At 42.3% G+C, this 20,250-nt stretch overlaps 1 protein-coding gene across 1 annotated transcript; it reads left to right on the top strand.

Moving 5' to 3' along the window:
* The first annotated feature begins 652 nt into the window (after positions 1 to 652).
* NMBR (neuromedin B receptor) lies at positions 653 to 19,999 on the top strand. Its single transcript, XM_058307562.1, has 3 exons — positions 653 to 1,442; positions 13,699 to 14,047; positions 15,731 to 19,999. Exons 1-3 carry the CDS (start codon positions 1,021 to 1,023, stop codon positions 16,130 to 16,132), a joined length of 1,173 nt encoding a protein of 390 aa, XP_058163545.1. The 5' UTR covers positions 653 to 1,020; the 3' UTR covers positions 16,133 to 19,999.
* Positions 20,000 to 20,250: the final 251 nt, after the last annotated feature.

Genomic DNA, 20,250 nt, shown 5'->3' with positions numbered 1-20,250 from the left:
ATTCACTTTGAAAAATCATCAGTTTCTGCTAAAGCTGAACATAATCCATCACTGTGACAAAATGTGCATCAGAAGCCACGTACGAGAATGTTCCTAGATGCATTATTCAAATGGACTAAGACTGTAAAGAAGCTAAATGGATAAATACACGGCGGGATCCCTGCACACTACACAGCTGCGCTGGCCGGACCTGGCCGAGCGAGTCTACATGTGACACTCCGGAGCAGCCAGCTAATCCAAGAGGCTCCCAGGCTGGGTCCTTCGGGTGCGAGCGGGGGCTGAGGCTGGTTCTGGATGGTGATTAACCTGAGCTGTGCTCTCGGGCGCTGTGCGCTCCACGCGCGCTGGATTTCACCAAGTTGTAAGTGTGGCAGTCCCGTGCCGGCTGTGGGGGAGAGTTCCCACGTTGGGGGCGAGGTGAGTGGGTGAGGGGAGAGAAGGGTGGGAGGGGCCCGTTCGCTTCCTTCATCACTCGTCCCTGCTTCTCCTGCCTCCAGGCAGCGTTTCCGCCTCGGGACCTGCCAGCTCGCCCTGGGTCCTCCCAGGTGCACACCCCTCTTGCCGGGGCGCCTGGCGCTGGCGGCGGGCGCGGGTGGGCGCGTGGGGGGCGCGGCGGGCGCGGCGCACCCTCCCCTGCGCTGGGCGGCACGGCGCGCAGGGGCTGCCCCGCGTCTCGGCAGGTCCCCGGGGACCCCCGCCAGGTGCCTTGAGGAATCCCCGCGGGCAAGGTCCACGCCAGGGCCGTTTCCCGGGTAAGCGAGAACAGACCCCCGAGGCTGGGAACAAAGGCGCCAGCTCTGTCTGTCCCTTTCTTTCTTCTTTGGTTGGGGGCCCGCAGGCTCCGGCGCGTCTTCCCGCCGCGGGCACCTGGGCGCGGTCCGCCGGGGGTCGCCGGCGCGGGCCGCGTGCTAACCCGCAGCGACCCCGCGGGGCGGAGGGCAGCCCCTCCCGCGCACAGAGCGCGCCGGGCACTCCTCGGGGCGCCTGGACACTGCGGCGGACGCCCCTGGACGGGAGACCATGCCTCCCCGGGCCCTGGCCAACCTGTCCCTGCGCGCGGGCGCGGGCGCGGGCGGCGGCGTCGCGCGGGTCTCGGAGCGGGATTTCCTGGGTGGCGGGGACGCGCCGCCCGCGGAGCTGGCGCTGCGCTGCGTGATCCCGTCGCTGTACCTGCTCCTCGTCGCGGTGGGCCTGCTGGGCAACGTGCTGCTGCTGAAGACCCTCGTGGCCACCAGCGCCCTGAGGAGCGCCCCCCACGTCTTCATCTCCAACCTGGCCGCCGGGGACGTGCTGCTGCTGCTCACCTGCGTGCCCGTGGACGCCTCGCGCTACCTCTTCGACGAGTGGGTGTTCGGCCAGGTGGGCTGCAAGCTGATCCCCGCCATCCAGCTCACCTCCGTGGGCGTGTCCGTGTTCACCCTCACGGCGCTCAGCGCCGACAGGTGAGGCTCCAGGTGGCGGCGGTGGAGAGGGGCGGGCGCTGAGGACGCACCTGGGCGACAGGTGAGGCTCCAGGTGGCGGCGGTGGAGAGGGGCGGGCGCTGAGGACGCACCTGGGCGACAGGTGAGGCTCCAGGTGGCGGCGGTGGAGAGGGGCGGGCGCTGAGGACGCACCTGGCCGGAGGAGGGGACGGAGAGGGGCGGGCGAGGCTGGGAGGGCGAGGAGGGAGGGAGAGCGGGCCTGGGAATTAATGCCAGGGGAGCGAGCACGGACTGAAAAGGGAAGCCTGAAAAACCTACGCTGAGAAAATTACTTCAGAAACAATTAAAATTGCTTTCGTTTGAAAGGTGCTTTTAAAGTGCACATTCCAGATCTTTAATTTTTCTGCTTTGGGAATCTTTATTAGCATCTTGACTCTGTTGCATAGAAAAGCTGTAGAATAAACCTGCAACTGCCTCTCTTCAGAAGCTGCGTGTGTGCACTTTCCTTTCCCAGTAGGATAAGAACGTGCTACAGGGGAATGTCTGCTTTAATATTCTCTAAGAAAGTACGTTCCTGTAAAACTGGGTGCCTTTTGTAAAAATTATATACCTCATTTTGTTTATATGACATCATTTCTATGACCTTTTAAAAAGTTTCCTTTGATTTCCATAACCAAAAGGAGATACTTTACCTGTCCTTCTTTATGGGACACATTTTAATAAGAAACTTAACGTATTTCTATTTAATGATTGGAATCAAGCCTAATGAATAACTATCGCTACAAAAGTTAAAATTACTGTCATTATTCTTTCATTCTTGAAAAGTGGCCTTAGTGGCAAAACCCAAAGCCTGCATCTATTTCACACCAGTTATCTCACTCTATTGTCATGGCGACCCACGTAAAACTGTCCTGTCCAGGTCAGAAAAAAATGAGGATTTTCATATATTTTTATTGAATTTCTTTGCTTCATGTATGCACCATGTACTTTGTGACTATATCATGGAGATGTAAACCACAATGATGACAAAGAAAGGTGCATTGCTTCTTCTACTTGGTCCAGTGGCTACTCTTGCCTGTGTGTATTTTGGAGATTAAAATTAAGGAAACTGAGTCACCAGTGACACAATTACACAGCACATTCCAATATTCACTTGAAATGGTTTTGAAGTGGTTTGCTATATATTGTCAAGACTTCTAGTTTTCTTGTAGAATGTAGTAATCACACAATTCATTAGTATTGGATCTCCTAATACTTTATCTCACCAAAGTTTTTGATTTCTTGTGTATTTGGAAAGCGCTGTAAGACTAATTGTGCCTAGCACTGTGCAAAATCAGGCACTGTTCCTATTAGTATTTTAAAGAAAACTGAGGCTTGAAATTAAGTAACATTTTCATGATATCACAGCCAGTAAGTGTTGGAGGGAGGATTTGAATTCAGTTAATATGACTTTCTTGGGTATATTTAACAGTGGTCTGAAAAGATAAATTAAAAACACCCAAGATTAAAAAAAAGAGGCAAAAGCTTATTCATTAGGGTGAAAAATCATAAAATGAAACTAAGTTGAACAAGGAACCTTGGATTCGAAATAAAGCAATAGTTGTAGCAATTAGAAAATACAAGGGGAAAACTTATCTTATTAAAGTTCAAGGACAGAAGGTTTTATCAAAACAAACAAAACCATTTGTTCATTTAAATGTCCTGTCTTCATGTGATGGCTTAACAGCTGTGTCTTTGCCCAAGGAAATAAAGGTAGAGCATTTAAGAAATAGAGACCACAGCCATACAGAAAGAGAAAAAGGGAGAGAAGCAGATTTGAAAAAAACACCCGGATGTGAAAGGCAGACTTGAATGGGCTACAAGATTGTGTCAGAACCCTGGACAGCAAGAATTAGGATAATTACATAATTAAGAGTCTACCTTGAGACCTATATCACTTGGTTCCTCTGTCTAAGGGGTGGTGTGGGCACAGCTTTTGGTATTTGGGATTATTAACCCCTGACTTTCCAAATGCTTTCGAGGAGTTGTGCCTGAGACGTGCGTAGGACAGAGCATTGGTGTTCCATCAGGGTGGACCATCTGAAATCCATGGCGGGCTCGCAAGTTACTGGTCACATTGACCTTGATGGACTTTTTTGTTACTGTTGAAAACTGGTTTTTTTTTTTTTCAGTTAAATAGTTGGTTCAATTAAATAGCTGATTTAAATATTTCTCTCTTCTCTGTTGTCTTGCGCTTCCAGCAGTGTTGTGTGTGAGTGCGTGTTCACACACACAGCAGGTGCTCCGGCGCTGCTACCCAGGGCAGTGCGTCCTTCACCCACGCTTTGTATAAGGTTCACATCGTAGTTCCCTCCCTGGCTACATTTCCAAACTTAGAATGGTATTTCTTCGGCTCTTGAAGAACTTTTGGCCTTTAGAGGTTCATTATTAAAATGCAAATAACTCCCAGGAATGGTGGTCCCCTTTTTCCTTTATAGGAAAAATTTCCACAGACATCTAGTGTTAAATTATAAACTTAGTAATTTATTTATTTAAAAATATAAAACTAGATATTGATTCAATATTCTACTTACTTATGTAAACTAAAATCATTTATAAATTAAAAAGAACCCAAGCTTTAAAAACAATAAAAAACGAGATTAAAATTACGTAATGTCATTTTGCTCATCCTAAGTGACCAGTGTTGGATTTAATGCAAAGATACCCCTGTAAATTCCAAGTTTTTGTTTACTAGTTAAGACAATTAGATTTAATTCCATAACTAAACTAGTAGAGCCTGGCATCATTAATCCTATTTGGATGTTATGCCAATGCAAATAGATATTCTCTTTGGTAATTATTTGTTAAAATGTAGAAAGAGATGGAATATAGGCCCCTGGTCCCATTCCCTGGGCCTCCCAGGCTTTTCCTCGGCTTGCGCCTGGCACGTCACCTGCTGCTGGTTTCTCACCAGCGCCCCAGACTGAAGCCCAGGTCTGGGTTAAGCAGCTGCCCCTGATTGGATTTGGCTTCTCCTTTGGGCCTGAGCCCTGGACACTCCCCTGGGAAGCCCTTGCCTCTCAGCTGGGGTTGGCATTGGTGCTCAGAGGGCACTTCCCGACTCTGAGAATCCATGTGGCCACACAGACCTGAGAGGACACCCATGTGACCAGGGTGAAGGTTTATTTATTTTCAACCTGTTCCAAAAGAATGTAAGGCAGCCTAAAAATAAAGGTACAAATGTGCAGCAGGAAGGAAAAAGGGAGGAAAAGGAGCAGATGTGGCGCAAGCAGTTGAGCACCTGCCTCCAACATGGGAGGTCCAAGTACCTCCTAAAGAAGACAAGCAGACTCCACAACAAGCAGATGCCACAACGAGCAGGTGCTGCAATCAGCAGATGTGATGACCAGAGGACAATGCAACCAGCAGGCAGCAGAAGTAGCTCAAGCAGTTGGGCACTCGCCTCCCACATGGAAGGTCTTGGGTTTGGTTCCCGGTTCCTCCCAAAGAAAGATGAGCAGACAGATGAGGGAGCCATCTTCGGGGGGGAAGTGGGGGGCAGGGGGAAAGGTTTTTAAAAAGATAGGGAACCCAGGTGTTGGGAAAATACAGAAGTCAAATTGACATGTGAAAAAACATAAGATGACCCCTGCTTTTGCAAAGTGTGAGTGTAAGTTTACCTGTGAGCTTTCTAGCTGCCAATACAAAAGGGATAATTTGTTTTCCATTGCAGTGTTCTGTTGTTATTTTTATATAACCACAGAAAGAGGATGAATTGTGATTTCTGCACTTACTTTATTAGTGTTTGATTTGAATTTACACGATATTAAGCAGAATTTTTTCAACTTGACTCCAATAATTAGATATCTTTCCATCACTGAGAGCAAATGTTTCCAGCTCATTTCCTTTCTCCTTCTCTTTAGAAGGAACTACACAGATTGGATTAGAACTGTGTACTGGTCTCACGGTTTCATAACACCACCACGATTTATATCGCACTGTTCTACCTTCAGCCGCTCCCTGGGCACTCCCCAGGAAGGAGAGAATGCCCCGGGCAGGTCTTGTGGGCACTTGGGGGGCGAGTCCAGCACCTGCTTATGGTCAAGCATTTGACTTGTAGAAAAGGCTAAAGCCGCACACACGTGTCCATAAGGCAGCATTTTTGTCATTTGCAAAATAAGCGTAGTATCTCCACTCTGGTCGCCGTGGGAGCTCAGGCACGGTCCTACACCTCCGTCTCCAGTTCTGAGCGCAGAGACCCCCAGGAGAAGGGGCGGCAGGAGCTGGCGGGGCTCCGGGAGGGGCCCGCCCACCCCTCCAAGAAGTACCTCTCAGTCTCTGCCTGCAGAGGTGAACTTGAAGAGCGGCCACCTGCTGTGGCTGAACCCCGAGGCCCAACCAGGAGCTGCAGCCCTCTCACCTGCAGGCGGTACCTTGTTGTGTGGGTTAAAGACCAAAAGCAGAGGCAGCAAGCCCCCCGGGTGCCCCCGTCTGCCGACTGCTCAGGAGCAGGGGTTTTCAAGATCTCCAATAATTCTAACTGGTGTTTGATTTTCTCATACCCAGTAAGTTCTTGCTTAAACATTTTCAGTCCTTATTTATTGGTTTGTTTGTTTATTGTATTTCTGGAAACATTCATGCTGATATGAGAAGCAGATTTTTTGTCATATAAAATGTTTAAAATATGTGAAAATTGTGTTTTCACTTAACAGACTTCCACATTTGTATGAGAGGTTTTTGGGGAGCAGGTGTAGCTCAGTGGTGGAGCACCTGCTTCACACGTACAAGGTCTTGGGTTCCATCCCTGGTACCTCCTTAAAAAAAAAATAAAAGAGGCTTATGAGAAAATAAAAACAAAAAATTTGAAAAAAGTATAGAAAAGAAAAATTAGTAAATCCATCATCCAAAATAATTGTTTAGTGCTTCTCTCTCATTTATCTGATATTAGGGTTATTGAGAAAGGGTTTCAATGGCAGTCTCATTTTTTAAATGAAGAATATGCTTGTTAAATACTGCAAGGTAGTTGGAGAAAGAAGGTGGAAGAAAGTAAAAAGGAAGAAGATAGCAAAGGCTGAGAAAAAGAGAAGAGAGAGGAAGATGGGGCAAGGTCTCTCCAGCCCAGTAAGCAGGACCACCTGGAAGCCAGCTTACATTTGTACCCTTCTCTCCTGTTTATAAACCTCTCAGGAGAGCAGGTCTCAAGTCAACTTACAACCACGAGTCTAGTTCTCTTTTCTTACTTTAGGAAACGCTTCATCTATAAACTAAGCACCTTCAGTTGACCCGGAAGCTGGTTTTCTCTGATATATTCGTCCATAGTGAGGGGTTTTTCTTTTCTTTTCTTTTTGGAGGTTCAGAAAACTTTATTAATATGAGAAATTACATGATTAGAAAATAAGAGAGCGAAAATTTGAATTTTGATCTGCTTGGCTGCCAAGCCAAATTCCTTGGGAGTTTCATACCACTCCTAGGTTTCAGCTGGAACGCCCCTCTCATATCAGTCATCAGAGGTCCTACCCTGTTATCCTAACCTCCTGTGCTTCTAGTTTGTTCACACAAATACTCCCCATGTCCAGATTCTCTTCCTACACAGGGACTTCCAGCACTCCCATGCCCCTTGCCGAGCATCAGCCTCTATCCCTCCTCATTTTTACTGCCCAATTACTTTTCTTTTGTGTGTGTGCGTGCATATTGTATTCTAATTTTTTTTGTTCTTCCTTTCTCCCTCCTTCCTTTGTTCTTCCTATAACACTTATTAATTGCTGGCTATATTCAGTGATTCAAAGCTGAATAAAACAAAGTGGAATTAATGGTATTAATGAGTTCATGTCTCAGTGGGGGAGACTGATGTATTACAATAAAACTTGAAATTTGCAGTTGTGAAAGAACAAAGTTCCATGGGCTTACAAAGGAAGAAGCAGCTACCATTGTGTTTTTGGAGAATTGGAGTACACTTAGACTCACCTCTCCAAACAGTCTCATTACCACTCTCTGGGCTAAATAATGCAACATTAGTTCTTTCCTAACACTGCTTTATTAAATATTTTGTAGCTCCTTTAAAGCTCAGTCAAGTTCTACTTATATTTTTTATTCCCTGGGAGTTGAGGGCATTGGATGCAATCTTCTGGAAGGGGTTTGTCCATCATTCTGTTTAGATTTTAAATATTTTATGAAGCTGATAGATTATTTTCATCACTTTGTAGAACCCCCATCCCAACACCAAAGCATTGACAACCTGGTATTTGGAAAGTTCATTTGTGTATTTTCTCTACAAGAAGATATATGTCTTAATTAAATTTCCTTTGGTATTATTTCTTCTTGTTTCTATATGACCAAAGTTATTTTCAGCTTCAATCCCTACTCAATGACCCAGTTTAGTGTTGATAGCTTCAAATTTAATGAGTTATTTCCACTTATCATTCTAATTATATAGACACAAAACATTCAATGAAGCTTGGTCTATAGTCTACTCTGTATGAACACTGCTGATTTATTGAAGTTCTGGACAATGTTTCCTATTTTCAGTTGTCAGTAGATCTTCATGGAGAGTGGGAATAAACATTAAACTTTTGCTAATTCCTAGTATTTCCTTTGAGTCATCTATTTGTCATCACATTACCTTCATTTTTTCTTATGCAGATTTTCATTGAGAATATTTATCAACTTTTAATAACCTCCTTCTTTTTGTTCTCTTCTTATTTGTGGAAAATTGGGGGGAATATTTTGAAGATTAACATTTTAATGGTTGTAATTTAAGTCAAATTGATTTTTTGAAAAGAACCACATTTTTGAGAGATACACACCTTAAATCAGTTATGATTATGAAAGCACAACTTAAGATTATGATAGATTTTTATATAGAATATACAAAAAGGTATGTTTTTCAGATATCTTAAAAGAGTGTGAAAAATTACATGCTAGTCCTATGGAGGCATAGTTTCATCCCTGTAAAAAGATTGTTCAATTGACAAAACATAATTACAGATATAAGTCTTCCCAGTTAAAAATACCACTACTTTAAAGGGACAAGGGCGATCAGATGTCTAAACATGGATGGAATAGATAAAACAGTCATTCCTTCGATTGTTTCTCTGCAATGTGGTATAGTTGAAAACATGGAATTTGGGTTCACAAGATGGATGCTGTCATCGAGTCATCTGTTTGCTGACTTTGCAATAATTTGAACATCACTTAATACCTTAGTGAGATGGTTTGGAGTTATGTACCCCAGAAAAACATGTTCTTAAACTTGCTCCATTCCTGTGGGTGTGGACCCACTGTATGGCGTGCCTTTCGAGGAGGTTACTTCAATTACAGCATGGCCCACATCAATCAGGACACGTCTTCATCCTATTCCTGGAGTCCTTTATAAGCATCTGAAATTCAGATGCATAGAGAAAAAGCCAACGGGAACAACCAGATACTGAAAGTCGATAGAACTTGGAAGAGCAGGGAGAGAAGAAGCCGCCATGTGCATTGCCATGTGACAGAAGAGCCCAGGATAACGGCTCGCCAACCCCAGGCTCAGAGCACCACGATGCTGGGAAGAAAGCATCACCTTGATGATGTCTTGATTTGGACTTCTCCTGGCCTCAAAACCCTGAGCCAATAAATTCCCATTGTTTCTGCCAACTCATTGCATAGAATTTACTTTAGCAAGGATGAAACGAAAACACTTTATTAGCTTTTCTGTAAAATGGAAAACTAATCACTTTTTCTGCACAGGATCATTGTATCAAATGAAATATTAACATGAAAGCATTTTTAATGACTTGCTGTATAACCACTTCTGCTGTTTATCATGTCAGATGGCAATGACTCACTAATACAACAGCTAATCACAGAGGCAGTTAGTTTTCAGAAATAGGCATTAGAATGGAAAACAAATTTACCCTGTTGTAAAATTAATGAAGAGGGTCTCTGCGCCAACTATCGCCTGATTGCAGGGACCTTAGCTCAGTCTGGTCGATTCGGGCCTGCTGTCTTCATCAACATGGCTCATAAATTCACCTGTCATTTAAGGTAGAGAGTTCTCATGTAGTTCTCGCTGTTTCCAAAGAGGCATCCCACTTCCTACATTATTTTTTAAAGGTCATCTATACTTTTAGAAATAATACACAGACATTTCTTAAATTACCAATTTAGCATTTTTGTTAAGAATGTTTTACTGAAGAAAATATCCATACTTGAAAAATAGGATTTGACCTATCAGAAAGGGCAGGCCCGTGACTCACACACTGAACTCCTGCTGGACCCTGGCCAGTCTCCATGCTGCTGAAGACACACCACGGCAGGAAGGAGGCCTGCGGAAGGTGCTCGTGCTTCTTGAAAGGTGCTTTCTAAGCCTGGTTGATATGCATCATCACCTGAAAATCTTGGTAAAATGCAGAACCCCATTTTTTGCACCCTAGAGCCTCTGCTTCAGTAGATCTGGGAGCAAATGGAAACTCTTTACCTTTATTTGGTTCTTTCGGTGCTTCTCAAGACCGATCCAGCTGAGCATCATCAGACAAGACCATCTCCATCCTCACCTCCACCCCCGCCTCAACCTAACATCCGCCTACCACCAGCCCCTCTCCCAAAACTGCTCTTAATAAGTGATTCCCTTTGGCTCAGACCAGAGTTTCCTTATTACTTTAACAAATATTTATGGGGTACCTCCTGGGGGCCAGGCACTGTGACCCACACAGAGACAGCAGTGAGTGAGACCCAGGCTCTGGTTTCAAGAAGGTTTGCTCTTTACTATTGGGGAGCATTTGGTACATTGGGCTACACTTTTCTTCATGAAATTCTCTTTCTCTTTTTCTTCCATGATACCCTCTCTCCTTTCATGCAGCTAGTTCACCCTTAAACTCCTTATTGACCTGCCTCTGGTTAAATGGCAGTTTGGCAAGGAAGAAAAAACAACAAAGCTATCGGTAGTGTAGCTAGAAAGCTTTTCAAAATGAGAAGGTGATGATTTTGAGATGTTAGGACTTTATATGAGGAAAAATGATGTAACTTTTATTACATATTTTGGATTATGATTAAATTTGATTCTCTATTTACATTAAATATATGCTGACCACAGATATGATGAGCTAAGATTCACAATAGTATTAATGAAGAAGCACATCTATTTATTGGTGTTTAATACTTGAATGGTAATTATGTTTTCTTTATCTGATTCTTTATGGATTGTCTTCCGATTTTTAGTTTTCATTTAGGGATATCTTTTAAGGCTCTTTGTAAGAGAAAATATAACTCTTCACACACACTTATTATGCAATATATTAAATGAGGTTGCTTTTTGCTGTTTTTGTATTTTTTAGGAGGTACTAGGGATTGAACCTGGGACCTCAAACATGCAAAGCAGGTGCTCAACCACTGAGCTACACCTGCTCCACAGAAGAGGTAGTTTTTATAATGAGGGACCACTTTACTCTCACATGTTCCATAAATATTTGAAGGAAGCATGATGAAATTTGCTCCATTAATTTGCACTATATTGCTTTTTATTCTTTCAAAGGTGCATATGTAGCGTTGGTTGGCGTATAAGCTACGCTTTCAGTGCTAATAATGACACTTTGGTGGTCTGTTGCTTTCAAGTATACCACCTGGTTTTATAGAATTTGCAATATGGCCTCCTCAGCCAAGTGTGTACTGTTTAGGAGACCCGCGGGGCCGTCCTCCTTTCCCTGTTGATGAGGCCTCTCCCCTCCCTGCTCTGCAATCCAACTGTATTTCTTGCCTTCCCCAACTCAACAATTCTTGATCTCTTGGTTGTCTACTATGGCAACCATTTTGGGATGACAGATTTACAATTTTAATTCCAACTTGAAATTTCCCATCTTTGTGGGGCAGTGCCTGTGCAGTAGACATATGGTAGTTATGGGATGGCAAAGGGTGGAGAACGATGCTTTCCTCTTCCTTTTGCATTCATGGAGGAGAGTTCCAAATGTCCTTTGCAGTTTTTAAATAGTCAAACAAGGAACCTTTGTTAATGATCAATTTGTAGTCATGACAGTCAAAACACCTCTCTGCCTCTCCCCTACCTCCTTCACATAAAAAAGAGAATTTGCAATCAGCTCTTTGGTACTTTGCTCTTAAATGCAAATAGCCCATCAATAATTATCTAACTTTTGAGGAGAGATTCTAGCATAAAGAGACCAAACAAACAAAATCTGGAAATATCCAAGAAACAGAAGACAACTTAGAAAATTTTCCCTACTAGTTTCATGGATATATGACAAGATATACAAGCACAATGTAAGAATAGGGTGCTTTGAAAAAGGAATGATTTGAAAACAAGATGGAGTTTTAAGAGATTAAAAATCCGATAGCAGAAATAAATCAAATTAGAAGAATGGAAGCTAAAGCTAATAGACTATCTTAAAAAATAAAATCAAGAAGTTGTGATTTATAAAAGTGGAAAACTAAGAAAGAGCAAGAAATGATATTCAATAATTTGGTTTTTGATTATCAAGGAATGTGGTGAAGGAACATTTAGAAAAACATAAAATTCAGGTATGTGGAAAATGGTACAAGGAAAAAATAAATAGTAACTATAAGAAACTAAGAAATGTGTATAATCAATTGTAGCAGTTTGCTATGGTTATGAATTCCAAAAATAGATTTTGGATTATGTTTGTAATCAGGTCTATACCTGGGAATGACTGAGTTATGATTAGGGATTTGACTGGGCCACGTCATTAGGGCATTGAGTCCCCACCCCTTGGTGGGGACTTTTATCACAGATAAAAGGCACGGCAAAGGACAGGGTTGAGGGTTTCTGATGCTGGAGTTTTGATGTTGTCGTTTGATGCTGAAGGCTTAAGCTGGAGCCCCAGGAAGTAAGCACACAGAGGAAAGAGAAGCAAGCCCCAGGAAGAGAGAACCTGAACTAGGAGAAGAACAAGAAGAATAGAGATGGCTCCTGAGACACGGCAGAAACCCCAGGGAAAGAGACAGAGCCGTTCGCCTGATAGTCCACAGCTGGCCCCATGGAGAGAGGCAAAGTCTAGAGAGCCTCATGGTCTGCAGCTGACCTTGTGGAGAAAACAGAGGAGCTGAGCCCAGAGGAGCCCAGGAAGCCTGAGCCCTGGCAGACATCGGCAGCCACCTTGCTCCAACACATGAAAATAGACTGATGATTTATGGCCTGGTATCTATAAGCTCCTGGCCCAAGTACATACCCTTTGTAAAAGCCAACCGATTTCTGGTATTTTGCATCAGCACCCCTTTGGCTGACTAATACACCAATATACTACTTAACTCTATAGTAAGGAGTATTTATTAGGACACAGTTTTTATGTATTAACTTTCAGAAGTATTTAGTGTAGATTCCTAAATCAGGAAGTTTGGGATGAATTGGAGGTAATAAAGGAGAGCAAAATCTTCAGCTACCATGACTGGAAGATCTATACTCTTCAAATCAAAGAAGAGTGGTCCAAGTACATTTCTTAGAAATATATGGGGATAATGATGTGAATGTGTTTTAATGTGTCAGGGAATGTATATTTTTTTCTTATAGGACTCTTAGTGCCCTATGATTTTAAAAATAAATCTTTTTTATGTATTCATCTGATAAAAATTTCAAGAGTCATAAACAATAGCTAATTCTTGTATCTGATTGTAACTTTCGGTTCCTAAAAACACGTGGGTGGAATGCTCAGTGCAAGGTACCTTATTTAATTTGATTGTCGGGGTCCTTGGCCGTCACTGTACTGTAATTTCTGTTTGCTTCCTGTTTCACATAGGAAGTCGTTTAGATTAAAACGGGCTGAGAACGACACTGGACGCAGGTCAGCAGGTGGAACACAGGTCAGCAGGTCCAACACAGCAGGGTTCTGATTGCCCCCTCCCCAGGGGAGGGGATGGTCTCAGAAGGAAACCTACCTTCCCTGCTCTTCCTTGAAAGTCTCAAGTTTTAACACATTGGGCTAATTCAAATGTGAGCAGGGAGTAGGTACAGGGCCCAGGGAGTTTAGGATCTGCTAATTTCCAGGCACTGTGGTAGGTACTTCGTAATTGGCACTGTGGCAGGTACTTCGTAATTTTTTTCTAATCACAAACTTTGCGGGAGGTGTTTTTATTGGCAATATAGAGATGGCAAAAGCTAGACCTCATGTGATTTTCCCAAGTGGCAACTGATCAGATGTGTCTGATCCCAATCTCTTTTTATTGCATATTGCTACCTGCTAAGTATACTGCGACCTGAAATCCCGGGGGCGCAGGCTTTCCAGGCTGGGGGGCCGCCAGGGGACCCCAGGGCCGGCGTCCCGCCGCAGGTGAGTCCTTGGCGCCCCTGTCTCCCAGGTACAGGGCCATCGTGAACCCCATGGACGTGCCGGCGTCGGGGGCGCTGCCGTGGACCTGCGCCAAGCTGGGCGGCATCTGGGCGCTCTCGGCGCTGCTGGCGGTGCCCGAGGCCGTGTTCGCCCGGGTGGCGCCCGTCGCCGGCCTGGACAACGGCAGCTTCGCGGCGTGCGTCCCCTACCCGCAGGCGGGCGAGCTGCACCCCCGGCTCCACTCGGTGCTCATCTTCCTGGTCTACTTCCTCATGCCGCTGGCCGTCATCGGCGTTTACTACTACCACATCGCCAGGACCTTGCTCCGAAGTGCTCGCGAGCTCCCCGGGGAACGCAACGGGCACACCAGAAAGCAGGTGGGCCCGCAGGGGCGCGCGCGCCCGCTGGGCAGAGGGCGGCCTGGCCTCAACCCGGGCGAGGCTGGGGCACCCGCACTGGGGTCTCGGCTGAGCTCTACGAGGCCCCCGCCCGAAATTCAACCATTAGAAAGTCATGTCTTTGAAGGCTTTTCTTTTTTTAAATTATCTTTTTCTTTTTTAAAGATACATAGATCACACAAAATGTTACGTTAAAAAATATAAGAGGTTCCCATGTACCCCACTCCCCACACCCTGCAATGATGGATACAGGCCATATTAAATATTACCAAAATTTTATAATGGTTCATAGTCTAAAATGTAAACCATAATGTGAACCACGGTGGAACCATGGTTAGTAGCTGTGTTTCAATATCTGTACATCAGGTGCAGCAAATGTAAAAAGGTCATTGCTGGGGAAGGGGAAAAAGGGTTTGATGTTTTGTATGTGGGAGTCCCCTACAAACTATATGTGACTTTACTTTGACCTAAAAGTTTTGTGAAGACATGATAATAAAAAAAGGATGTAGCCACTGAGGAAGAAATAGAGGAGATTGCCTTGCCACTGTACACACAGGGCCACACCTAGTACAGCGATGAAAGGCGAAATGCCAAAAAAGTTTTTTAAATGATATTTTTCATTTTTTCAGTACCTCGATTTATATTTTCACTTTTAGTTTTTCCAAATTATTATGTATTCTATTTCTAAAATTTAAACCTATCATTATTATATCATTTTCCTATTAATTGAAGGCTTTTCTTTATGTGCAAATATTCATGTAAAGAACAGCGCGGTAAACCAGAATCTTTCACATTTTAAGGATAAATGTGCTTAATGATTGGCTCCATACCCAGGAAAAGCCTGGGGTCTGGGGATGGCTGGGGTGGGAGGGTGGAGGGGAGAGGAGAGGAGGCTCTGGGAGCAGAGTTTTTGCTTTGGTTTCAAAAGCTGAGTTCTCTCCTTCCCCTCGCCCCTTTTTGTTTTGAACGGGCTTGGCCATGCCTGGTGTTTGTGAATTGCTCTCGTGGGACCACTCTATTGGCTCAGCCTCCATCTCAAAGCCCACCTCTCCTAGCCGGCTGGGAAGCCGCAGGCCCCTGCTCCACCTGTAATGTTTACGGGATTAGTTTGGTCAGCTGCTTTTCGATTCGTATAAGTCAGGAGTTTAAATCTCAAGTTTGTGTATGTGCTTGTGGCAAAGGATTAGAAAAGTCATGGCCTACTTTAACAGAGCATTTTTTCCTATTTAAAATGACTAATGTTTGAAGAGTACCTAAACTTGAGTGTATTCTATGGCTCATTAATTCAGTGGCTATAATGCAAACAGAAATGATTTATGTTTGTAGTGAACACAATGAGACCTTATAAAAGAGGAAAATAGTTTCAAAGAAACATTTGTTTAAGATCACAATTTTAACATGAACATATAGCCATTTATTCATAATTTATCATCTAGCCTTGCATAAGCTGTCAAGTAGTTTAAGAAGAAAATAGCGGAGTGACCAAAGTAGTTTCCCTTGAACTGTTAAAAAATTATCATTTTGCCAAGGAAACTAGTTTTTGCATTTTTGGATGCATTTTTAGGCTGTGATAAGTTTTACTCCTCTTGTGCCGTGATAGATTGAGAGTATGGTAGCTCCATCTTCTTTTTAACCAGTGGGCATGTTTCCTTTTATTTTCAGATGGAAACACGGAAACGTCTGGCTAAAATCGTGCTGGTCTTTGTGGGCTGCTTCGCCTTCTGCTGGTTTCCAAATCACGTCCTCTACATGTATCGGTCTTTCAACTACAAGGAGATCGATCTGTCTCTAGGGCACATGATTCTCACCTTGGTGGCCCGGGTCCTGAGCTTTTGCAATTCTTGCATCAATCCGTTTGCTCTTTACCTGCTCAGTGAGAGCTTCAGGAGGCATTTCAATAGCCAGCTCTGCTGTGGGAGGAAGGCCCGCGGAGAGAGGTCGACCAGCAGCCTGCTCAGCTCCTCGGCAGTGCGCATGACGTCTCTGAAAAGCAACGCGAAGAATGCGGTGGCCAACTCGGGTTTGCTAAATGGGCACAGCACCAAGCCGGAAGTGGCCCTGTGAGTCTGGCTTTCAACTCACTGCCTGGAAAGCAAAGGCTAACTTTTTTGTTCCTGTTGAGCAGAGTGGAACAAAACAGTTTTCCCATTCTTGCTATTGCTTAGCTAATTCATTTGAGCACTTCCCAATTGACTTAGGAAAACCAAGACGTTAAACATGACTAGCGTTTTTATCAGAGCAGAACTTTAAATTACGGTAAAAATATATATTGCTCACATTAAAAGCCGTTTGAAAGAGAGTCCAAATCAGTCAATATTCCTTCAGGATTTAAGCTGTAGCTACAACTGATTCTAGCATATTTAGCTTCAATTTGTTTTATCTTGGCACATGAAGTAAATTCGTTTATTGGCTCAACTGTTTAATGGAAGTAATATTCAATCTCCTAAATTTGAAATATAAGTGACATTTTCCTGGTCAATTTTATTCATGACTAGTGCATGTGTTTATCTTCTTCATTTTAATAAAATAGTAGAAAGGTGAGCATAATCAAAAGTCAATAATATTTAATATGATTCTTCATGTGATTAATCATAATTTATAGAAATAGTTGCTATTGGTAACTTCTAGGTCTGTGATTAAAATATATGATGGTATTTGTATTATGAATAGTAAGTATGTGATTCCCTAAATGTAAAATAGGTGTCATGTGTCCAAATAGCGAAACTATGACTCAGAAAGTAGCATGACCATCTTTGTATGCATTGCTACATCCCTGACTTTTTGGATGATTCTGTGTAGATATGATGAGGCGTGTGTAATTATGGTGCATTCAGCCGTCTACTCATCATCTCTTGCAACAGCTGCCTTGCAATTGTGTGGGTTGTCACTTAGGAAATTTTACTCTGCATGACATTTCAGCTTTCCCTGGGATGAGTTTAACTAACATGCAAACCTGGCCTTGATTAAATGCTAAAAGTTACTCCCTCTTTAGCATGTATAGTTGAATTAATATATTTCATACTACTTCTCTTTCCAAATTTGCTCAGTAGAAGTAAATTGTAAACTAAGTTATACCAAACTCTTTCTTAAATTCTCCAAATCCATATGATTTAAGATATGAAATATTCAGTCCTACATAACAATGGAAAATGTAAATGCAACCAAATTGCTATGACACATAATAAAAACAATAATAACCATTAATCAAGTGCTTTATATGTCCTAAGCACAATCAGAGCTTTACATATTCGATCTAATTTAGTTCTTAGTATAACCCCTGGAGTGAACAAGAAAAGGATACAACTTCCACAAGGTATGAAATTATGTGATTGGGGCAATATCTTTATTGAAAAAAATACACAGTTTTGCAAAGTTTATACAAGTAGCTCTTTACGTGAACACACTTCTAGGGCCTCTGACTTCGTCTTCCTTAACTCCACAGGAAATCCACCTCTGAAGAAGGCCTTGCTCTATCTTTACAGCAGAGGTTAGGAGATTGAGGCGTAGAGATTGGCAGTCACTTAGCAAGTGACACAGCCATGTGGAAGAGTGGGGATTTTACACCAGATGCCCTACCAGGTTGTGGCATCCACTCTTCCACCACCGCTCAACTGTTGTCTTTTTCCACCTTGAATAGTTTTCTCAACCTTCTGTGGAAAACTGTAGATCCACTCATCAGAAAAATGCACAAGCAAATAATCCACACAAATTTTATATTGACTTTGGTATTTTAGAAACTTTTAAAGGTCCATCCATGGTAGCTTAAGGAGTGATGGGCCACAGGGTAAGAATCCTTGGTCAATGCAAAATCTTTCTCTTTGCAGATGGGGTGTACACACACATACACACATATACATGCATGCATGCAGACACACATACATTTACATACACACATACACATGTACATACATAAACATATATGTTAAAGTTTGCACTATATTTGCATACATATCTTGCAAGATCTTTTAAATTTCATATATAGATATACATAGTTTCATATACGTATATATCTTGAAATATATGTATATATATACATGATAACATAAATATGTATATGAAACTATATATATAAATATAGGAAACTGGAAGGATATATGCACATCATAAGTATAAATTCCTGATAATTTAAACTTAAGAGAATAATGTGGCTATATAATCTATCTGATTTGTTTTTCAAGGATGAAGAACATTTGTTCATTAAATATTTTAGAAAACTTGCACTTACAGATACTTTGTTAAAAACATTTTTCTGTAATTACACTAGTTAATAGTGGTACCATAAATTGCAGTTTTCCTTTTTAAAAAAAAGAATTTTAGCAATTACCCCAAATCTGAATATTATCAAGATCGGTTATTTGCATGTGCCTTCTGGCCATTTGTTTTTATTTTCTTGCTAATTGCTATTCATGTCTATGGTAGATTGAATAGTGTCCTCCACAAAGACGTGCTTGAGCTTAACCCCAGTCCTGTGGGGGTGACCTCAACTGTAAACAAGCTATTTGGAGATGGTCAGGCCAGACCAAACGAGGGTGGGCCTCAGTCTGCCGAGGCTGGAGCCCTTACCAGCAGAGGAGGTTTGGAAGTAGCCAGCGAGGGGGGAGGGGTGGGGTCAGAGGTGGCGGCCACGTGGCAGGCAGACATTGTCGGCCAGCAAGCACCACAGAACACTGCAGACTCAGCGAAGCTCGGCCCTGCCGACCCCCTAATTCTGGACTTCTGGTCTCCAAACTGGGAGCCAAGAAATCCCTGTTATTTTGACTACTTGGTTTGCGGTATTTGTCATAGCAGCCCTGGCAAACTAAGACAGCATTCATAATGCATGTCAGAATTTCTCCTTGTGTGCAGGTCTCCTTTTTGAAGACTCGGCTAATACCTCTGTCCACCAATGAAGCAGGCTGAGGAGTATCTGTGCATGAGCAATTTTAGGAATCTGGATATATTTTACTGCTCAGTTATAGTCCTGTATCACTCATTAACTGTTTTGATTTCTCCTTTTCCAGTTCTGTGGATTGCACCATCTTCTCAAATATTCCCTTTCTTTGGAAAAGATGCTCGAGCATTACTATACTGGTATAGATGCTATCATGTATGATTGTACTTTACATACCATTTAATATTTACTTTCCTCCCACTCTTTCCAAATTAAACAACAATTCATGGTTTACACATACACACACTCACACAAGTATGAGATTGGCTGCACCTCAAATTTAGAGTTTAAACTTTGACATTTATTGCATTTATATGTGCTTAGTTTATATATACTTGTTTTACATATTTATTTTTAGAAACATTTATATTAATGTGGGCATTTGAAGATTTTAATATTTATTATTATCAAAGAATGAAGTTCAAAGAAAAAAAAATCAAAATTTTTCTGTAAATCACACTACAAAAGGAAACCAATTTAACATTACATACATATTAGCCAGAAGTAAAAGAAAAACCCAAAATTCCAAATGTGTTAACATAAAAGTGTTTAGAGACAAATTGATTCTTAGGAAGATAATCATTTACTGATGCATACAATTCCATTAGTGGTCTCTTAATTCAAGGAAATATTTCAGGAAAACACTATCTAATGTAATACCTGCTATAATATAGGGGAATTTCAACAAATTATTATTATTTTTAATGTAGACATGGGATATGTCTTTTTTATGCAAACTTTCTCTTTAAACCAGAATAGTTTAAAAGAAATAAGTAAGGATAGGATTCTTGATTGCTTGGGACGAAGAGAGTGCTCTATCTAAGGTTTCATCTGCAAAATGGGTTAATAACATTGTAAAGGTGAAATTAAATAATGCAAGCAAAGTACTCACCTAGTGCCTGGGTGATCAGAAATGTTCAATAAAGACCGGTTTTCACCATGTTTTAAAGTATCTTTCCTGTATAATAAAATAATAATAAAATTTACTAAATATTTACTATGCTCCAGATCCTGTCCCATATCCTTTATTGAATGCATCATAATAGCTAATAAGGCAGGCGTTTATTGGATTCCCATTGTATGGATGAGGAAACGGGGGCTTAATAAACAGCTGAGATAATTATGGAAGAGCCGGTTGTTGAACTCTTGTCTATTTGACTTTAAATTCATATGTTCAGTCTATGGTCAATACCATAGATAGTGCAGGAATCCAGGGTTCAAATAATCCACTGGAAGATAGAGAAAAACTTAT

This window comes from Dasypus novemcinctus, chromosome 11 (assembly GCF_030445035.2).
Source record: "Dasypus novemcinctus isolate mDasNov1 chromosome 11, mDasNov1.1.hap2, whole genome shotgun sequence".
Classification (NCBI taxonomy): Eukaryota; Metazoa; Chordata; class Mammalia; order Cingulata; family Dasypodidae; genus Dasypus; species Dasypus novemcinctus.
This window is presented reverse-complemented; position numbering and strand designations above follow the sequence as displayed.

Coding starts and splice junctions, on each gene's coding strand:
- NMBR (XM_058307562.1), top strand. CDS start 1,021: ATGCCTCCCCGGGCCCTGGCCAACCTGTCCCTGCGCGCGGGCGCGGGC. Junction 1,443..13,698: donor ACGGCGCTCAGCGCCGACAG/GTGAGGCTCCAG, acceptor CCTGTCTCCCAG/GTACAGGGCCATCGTGAACC. Junction 14,048..15,730: donor ACGGGCACACCAGAAAGCAG/GTGGGCCCGCAG, acceptor TTTTATTTTCAG/ATGGAAACACGGAAACGTCT.